Source organism: Pterocles gutturalis, unplaced genomic scaffold (assembly GCF_000699245.1).
Source record: "Pterocles gutturalis isolate BGI_N339 unplaced genomic scaffold, ASM69924v1 scaffold14119, whole genome shotgun sequence".
In the NCBI taxonomy this organism is placed as follows: Eukaryota; Metazoa; Chordata; class Aves; order Pterocliformes; family Pteroclidae; genus Pterocles; species Pterocles gutturalis.
In genome coordinates, this window is record NW_010128439.1 from 1 (window position 1) to 8,102 (window position 8,102).

At 45.0% G+C, this 8,102-nt stretch overlaps 1 protein-coding gene across 1 annotated transcript in view; it reads right to left on the reverse strand.

The window, feature by feature from the left end:
- Positions 1 to 865: 865 nt before the first annotated feature.
- MRPS27 (mitochondrial ribosomal protein S27) overlaps positions 866 to 8,102 on the reverse strand; it is a gene marked incomplete at both ends in the record, with an annotated part of 14,476 nt that continues 7,239 nt past the window's right edge. Inside the window, 2 exon segments of the mRNA XM_010079633.1 lie at positions 866 to 1,021; positions 7,261 to 7,403. Of these exon segments, the coding sequence (XP_010077935.1) occupies positions 866 to 1,021; positions 7,261 to 7,403 (299 nt within the window).

Consider the following 8,102-nt stretch of genomic DNA (forward strand, 5'->3'; position numbering starts at 1 on the left):
GGTCAGGCTGACAGGCCTGTAGTTCTCCACATCCTCCTTACATCCCTTCTTGCAGATGGGTGTCACACTGGCAAGCTTCCAGTCTTCTGGGACCTCCCCTGTTAGCCAGGACTGTTGATAAATGATGGAGAGTGGCTTTTTTTTGTTTCTCCTCAGAGTGGCTTGGCAAGCTCCCCTGCCAGCTCCCTCAGTACTCTTGTTTGGATCCCATCTGGCCCCATAGACTTGTGTGTGTCCAGGTGGCGTAGGAGGTCATTAACTGCTTCCTCCTGGATTGTGGGAAGGTTATTCTGCTCTTTGTCCCTGTGTGCCAGCTCAGGGAGTTGAATACCCTAAGGATAACTAGTCATGCATGCATGCATGGATCACCAGCATGACGACTTAAACATAAAAGGGAGGTGATACAGCCTTACCTAATTCCCCACACTGAAAGCACAGAATGCAACATTCCTACTTAATCATAACGCACACAAAAGGATAATAAATTCAGGATGGCCTCATGCCTATTACAACTTATTTTAATAAGTGAGAGTCCATACAAGGTCAGATAATGGATCTATAATGACATACCACTCTCACAAACACGACTAGATTTATCGTTTTGATGTACAGAAAGGGAAGATAAAATCCCAGCAGACAGACAAATCAAGTGGCTTTAGGCATTTATGTCTTGGCAGGCTGCTGCTTCCTGTTTGAAGAAGTGAAAATGTAAGGTGACATCAGTTTCAAAAATGCCAGGTAGGACTCCCAATGCACTGAAGGGTTGTCAGTCTACTAGTCATAGTAAGCCAGCGTATGCATTTTCTAGTACAGATTATGGACACCTACCGCAGCTTAGAATATTAGATAAATGAAATTCTCTTACCTTGAATCGGCTGTAGTACTCGGGTACTTTAGACTCCTCTGTTTCTTCTGATTCTGCACACTGTGACTTCTGGTCTAATTCCTTTACTTCTTCAGCTGATTCTGCACTAGGTTTTGCTTCAAGGACAGACTGCAAAACGTTCTCCAGAGCATTGATCTGAACAACCACATTTGTCATTGTTAGCATACACAGTTTGGAAATACAATCTGAGTAACATCAGTGCCACGTTTAGAAAAAACTTCATGAGTTACCACGTATTTTGAGATGACTCCTGTGTATGATAAAAAGAAAACCAAATTCTAAAAGGAAATGGAACTTGTTCTTGGAAGAGTTTTGTTCTATACTTGGGACCTTTGAGATTGGAAATCAAATCCCTGCAACAGAACAACTCCACCACCCCCTGTCAAAAGTAAAACTGCCTGTAACTCAGTTTCTGACTGGTATTTGCAGATCTGTCAGGCATTAGGCTAATGTCTCCTCTTGATGTGATATCCAGACATAAATACTAATGCTAATAGCAGTGATAACAGCACTAGCATGATATACAATCACAGACACATCTACATAAGATGACTATTTATATAGATTTACAAGATTTACATATTACTATGGAATGTTTGAACAATATAATATCTAATAGATCATCTCAATACCTCTTTGGTGTAAAGAAGCAGTGAAATCACCTGTTCAGCAACAAGAACATTAAATCCTATCATTACTTCGATAATTTAACAGGAAAAATAGAAATGTGGGCATATAATATATTGGTATAGGTATATTTTTAACCTGTGACATCTGTGTTCTCTTCATCCTTTTGTCTTTCAAGGTAGTAAGAGAACCAAAATCTGCTCATCTAATTGCAATTGTATTAAAAGAATCAGTTAGCTTCACTAAGCAACTTGGCAAATTATTTCTGTATGTATTATTAATACAAAAGATGAAACTGCTCTATGGATGCCGCTGCTCTTTTGGGACTAACATGATCTCCATAACTGGAATTATTGGACGCAGGTTGCCTGCATTTTAAAGTTCAGCTTTTACAAATGCGAAGAGCTGATATCCTCCCATGAATCCTAGTTCTGAATGTAGGATGACATAACTCTGTGTAACCTTTGAATCTGTGATGCTTTCTCCAAGCAAAAGGGATCTTGATAATTACAGTTCCATTTTCCCAGTATAAGTATATAATGCTAAAGGAATAAAAATTAGGCTTATTTGAAATAACATACTTGACACTGAAATGTAATCTTCAAACCAGAAGTACTGAAACAGGATCAGATAAGCAAAGAAATAATAACTGTGTGCTTGGAAACCCATGCACTCATTTAGAGACTTTCTCAGGCAATTGAAAAAAACAAAACTTGCTTCCCTTGTTCACAGTAAAACAATATAGCACAATACTAAAACAGTATTTCTATTAAGATAGTAATGGCAGAGACAAAAGAGACACTGTTCTAGTCAGAAATAAGTGGAAGCTTAAAGCCTAAAAGAAAGTAAGTGACTGGTAACGACTGGGCAAATAACTTGAAAATATTTACACCAAAACTGCACAGTTAAAAAAGTTCACTTGAAAACTTCCCTTTTAGATAATCAAATTTATTAATCCAGAAAAATAATACTGCATTTTGGAAAAGAACCAAGTTTGCAAAAACAGGGCTCTGTCTTTCCCAAATAGCTCTGTGGTTGTGCAGGCATGCAAGGGCAATGATTTATAGCACGGCCTGTACTCAGTGCTATGATATGGATTTATGAGAATTGCATAATGGTCGACCCAGCCCTGCTCAAGACAGGCCTAGGATACTACAGGAAAAAAGGGTTTATGGCACGTGAGGCTGTCACCATCATATCTGCTGCTGAATTGAGGGGAAGTTGACTGACCCCTATATTGACCTGGTCAGTGCTCTTAGTCCTTCACCTTCAGGAATACTGCATTTCAGTTGGAAATAGTAATTAAAAAGATCTTGTATGGATTTCAACAGTAAAACCTTAATGAGCATTTAGGTTGAGAAGGACAAATGATGCAAATCAATACATTGCAATTACTTTACACCAGATAAGGATATGGATCAACATACTTTCCTTGTTTTTCTTTCTGCACTGGGGTCACAAAAATGCATTAAATAATTTTGCTAATAACAAACCAGCCAGGCCTTCTCTTCATCCTCAGCTTGGCGAAACTTACGTGACTTGCATTATTGTTTACATACTGCTACCTAAAATCCAAATGAGGCCACGTATGTCTTCAGCGAAGTTTCTCTGTGGCTCTCACAGTCATTTTTTGGGGGCTCTACTACTGGATGTATCAGTACACAGAAGGAGAAGATCTTCTACGGACTTGTTGTACGACAGACGATGCAGCCTTGTTTCAACACTAGTATATTCATCTACAACTCAGAGCAAGTTGAGGAGTTTCTTAATTTGCCTAGGGTTTGTAAGCAGAAAAATAACAAGCCTATTAGGCTGAATTCTTCAGAAGTGGAGTAAGAAAGAAATCACCAAAATTCAAAATGGTGGAAGTTGCAGATGTGACACTTCCTTCTTTGCATTGCTTCAAAGCACAGAGCAACAGATGGGAGAACCTGCTAAACAGTGCCCTGGCCTTTGTTTGTCAAGGGAAATGCAGAGACTGGAAACCTAGCAGTCATGCTAGCAAAAGGGAGACTCCCATCATCAGAAACACCTTCAGGAAAGAGTACCAAGAGGAGGAGGTGAGACCTCAGTGCTGTTTCTGTGCTCCAGCCCACGTGGTGGTGACTTTCTAAGTTACTCCTCCTAAGATTTCCCATTCCAGGATCAGCCTGATGCCCCACAGCACTCCTAAGCCCCAAGTCCCTTAGCCAGTGCTGACCTCACAAATTGGCTGAATCTATCTATCCTTCCCAAATGAGTGCCCTACAACACCTGTAGAAATCACTCTGTATTATTTTTGGACCAGTATCACTCAGGACAATATAATCTCAGAGGGCACAGAATACATGGAATTAGCCAGGAGAGGAATAAAATGTGATATTTCATCCTTACTAAGAAGTATGTTTCTTGAGTGAGTTCAAAAGTTTGGGAAAGTCGTCTTCCCATCCCCACAGACATGTGCTTCCTGTGACACCGACCCAGGTGTCCCTATAAGAAAGGGAAAGCTTAAAAAACAACCTTATTTGGCAACAAGCTTGCCAATTTAGTCAGGAGGGCTTTAAACTAGATTTGCCAGGGGAGGGAATCCTAAATCCACCTCACTTTGAGGCCAATGACAGTAATGGATGCCCTGGGCCTGGTGCAGGATCACAGCCCAGGAAGAGACACCAATTGGAAATCCAGCCACAATGGGGGCCCAACTTAAATGCCTGTACACTAACACAAGGAGCATATGGAACAAGCAAGAAGAGTTCCAGACGTGCGTGTGTGTACAGGGCTATGATGTCATTGGCATCACTGAGACATGGTGGGATGGCTCTCATGACTGGAGCACAGGACTAGATGGGTATAAACTCTTTAGGAAAGACAGGCAGGGGAGAAGGGGAGGTGGCATTGCCCTCTATGTCAGAGACCAGTTGGAGTGCCTGGAGCTCCACCTGGGGATGGATGAGGAGCTGCCAGAGAGCTTATGGCTCAGGGTTAAAGAGAAGGCAGGGGAAGGAGATGTTTTAGTTGGGGTCTGCTACAGGCTGCCTGACCAGGAAGACTGAGTGGATGAGGCCCTCTATAAACAGACAGAAACATCTTCACGTTCACAAGCCACAGTCCTAATGGGGGACTTCAACCACCCCAATATCTGTTGGCAGGACAACACATCAGGGCACCAGCAATCGAAGAGGTTCCTGGAATGCACTGACGACAACTTCCTCTTCCAAGTGGTACAGGAACCAATGCGAAAAGGTGCTATGCTGGAACTTGTCCTTACTACCAACAAGAAGGGGCTGGTGAGTAATGTGAAGCTCAAGGGCAGCCTTGGCTGTGGTGACCATGAAATGGTTGAGTTGAAGATCCTTTAAGGGGTCAAAGAGGGTGCACACCAAAGTCACTACTCTGGTCTTCAAGAGGGCGGACCTCAACCTCTTCAGGGACCTGCTTGGCAGAGTGTCATGGGACAAAGCCCTGGAGGGAAGAGGGGCCCAAAAAAGCTGGTCAGTATTCAAGGCCCAGCTTCTGAGAGCGCAGGAGCAGTGCATCCCCAGAAAGAGGAAAGTGGGCAAGAATGCCAGGAGGCCTCAGTGGATGAAGAAGGAGCTCCTGGACTTACTCCAGCAGAAAAATAAAATATATAGGGAGTGGAAGCAAGAACAGGTTAGCTGGGAGGTATACAAAGCGGCTGTCCAAACAGCCAGGGATCAGGTTAGGAAAGCTAAAGCCCAGACAGAATTAAATCTATCCAGGGACATAAAGGGGAACAAGAAGACCTTCTACCAGTACACTGGCGACAAAAGGAAGACTAGGGAAGACATGGGCCCTCTCCAAAAGGAAACTGGAGACCTGGCCACGACGAATATGGAGAAGGCTGAGGTGTTCAATGACTTTCTTGCCTCGGTCTTCACTGGCAAGGGCTCTGGCAGCAGTGCCCAAGTTGCAGAAAGCGAAGGTGATAACTGGGAGAAGGAAGATCCACCCACCATAACTGAAGATCAGGTTCGAGACCATCTAAAGAACCTGAAGGTGCACAAGTCCATGGAACCTGATGAGATCTATCCTCGGATCCCGAGGGAACTGGCAGATGAAGTTGACAAGCCATTAACCATCATATTTCAAAGGTCATGGCAGTCTGGTGAAGTTCCCACTGACTGGAAAAGGGGAAACATAACGCCCATTTTCAAGAAGGGTAAAAAAGAAGACTTGGGGAACTACAGGCCAGTCAGTCTCACCTCTGTGCCTGACAAGATCATGGAGCAGATCCTTCTGAAGGCTCTATGGAGGCACATGGAAAATGAAGGAGAGGTGACTGGTAACCTTCATGGCTTCACCAGGGGCAAACTTTCTGACAAACCTGGTGGCCTTTTATGATGTAGTTATGGCATCAGTGGACAAACGAAGAGCAACTGATGTAACCTATCTCGAGTTCTACAAAGCATTTGACACTGTCCTGCATGACATCCTGGTGGACAAATTGGAAAAATATGGATTTGATAATTTGATGGACGGACCACCCACTGGATAAGGAAGTGGCTGGACGGTCACACTCAGAGAGTTGTGGTCAATGGCTCAATGTCCGAATGCAGTCCGGTGATGAGTGGCATTCCTCAGGGATCAGTACTGGGGCCGGTGCTATTTAACATCTCCGTTGGTGGCATGGACAGTGGGATTGAGTGCATCCTCAGCAAGTTTGCCGATGATGCCAAGCTGTGTGGTTCAGTCGACCTGGACAGGCTAGAAAAGTGGGCCCATGCCAACCTCATGAAGTTCAACAAAGCCAAATGCAAGGTCCTGCACATGGGTCTAGGCAATCCCAAGCACAAATACAGCCTGGGCAGAGAATGGCTTGAGAGCAGCTCTGAGAAGGATTTGGGAGTGTTGGTTGATGAAAAGCTGAACATGTAATCGCAGCCCAGAAAGCCAACCAGATCCCGGGCTGGATCAAGAGTAGCGTGGCCAGCAGGTGGAGGGAGGTGATTCTGCCCCTCTGCTCTGCTCTCGTGAGATCCCACCTGGAGTACTGCATCCAGCTCTGGGCCCCCCACCGCAAGAAGGACGTTGAGCTGTTGGAGCGGGTCCAGAGGAGGGCCACACAGATGATCAGAGGGCTGGAGCACCTCCACTATGAGGACAAGCTGAGAGAATTGGGGTTGTTTAGCCTGGAGAAAAGAGGGCTCTGAGGTGACCTTATAGCAGCCTTCCGGTACCTGAAGGGGGCCTACAGGAGAGATGGGGAGGGACTTTTTAAAGGGCACGCAGTGACAGGATGAGGGGTAATGGATTTAAACTGGAAGGAGGCAGATTTAGACTAGCTATTAGGAAGAAATACTACACTGTGAGGGTAGTGAGACACTGGAACAGGTTGCTCAGGGAAGTTGTGGATGCCCTATCCCTGGAGGTGTTCAAGGCCAGGCTGGATGAGGTTTTGAGCAACCTGGTCTAGTGGGAGGTGTCCCTGCCCATAGCAGGGGGGTTGGAACTAGATGATCGCTAACGGCCTTTCCAGCCCTAACCATTCTATGATTCTATGAAACATACTTAAATGGTTTGTGGCAATAACAGATGCTCATTCCCAAGGTAACGCCAGTAGACATCATCACTGGTTCATCAACTGAAGCAGTGGTTCTGTTCTAAACATTTCTTTTCCTGTCTTCCAAAGACCTCTGAAGTATTGCTGGGCCTCTTCTCATTAGTAAGGCACACAACTCATTTGTTTTACTGGAGTTTGGCTCGTACGAAATTCTCTCTGTTCAGAGGGTTATAGCCTTCATACTTACAGCTTCTTCGCAAATTTTGCTGTCCCCCGATGATGAAGCCACGTTCTCCATCACTTGCAAGGCTCTATTCAAGTATCCAGGTGTCCACATCAGTGGCATTAGATTGTATACAGCTCTAAGCCCTTTATTCAACTCTACTTTCCCTGTGATAAAAAAACACTTTAGCATTAGTACTTTAACACTTGAGTCTGAATGGAATCCATATGAGTTGGCTCTGTTTTGTAGGAGTGACAGCAAGTGTCTTGGCTCCTGTGGTAAAAACACCACACTCTTCTACAAAGCTGCTCTGACACAACAGCTATGATTTCACTAAGGCGCCTTCTTTTTGCCCAGCTTCACAGCTCTTACGTGTTTCTGGTTCCTCCCCACTCCATCTCCCTGCTTGCTTAAAAATTTTGTCCAGATGAAAAATAGGAAAAGTGGCCAGGTTTTCTGGTTGACTGGCAGTTGTAACAGCAGCTCTCAGCAAGCCTGAAGATCTCAGACAAATGTCTCCTTAAGCCTTCAGGGATGGACTGTGCAGCATGCAGGCACCACATGTGAGGCTCTGGTCTCACCTCTGTGGCCTTTAGGGTCTGCTCACACCTGTGTCATGGCCAGACTGTACAGTATTTACAGCACATGCTCTGGCTAACTACACAGCTTAGTACCCCCCTGTGTGCTTGCAGCCTGGAAGGCCAGCTATGTTCCGGGCTGCATTAAAAAAGGGGTGGCCAGCAGGGAGAGGGAGGTGATTGTTTCCCTCTACTCTGCTCTTGTGAGGCCCCATCTGGAGTACTGTGTCCAGGCCTGGGGCCCCCAGCACAGGAAGGACGTGGAGCTCTTGGAGCGGGTGCAGAGGA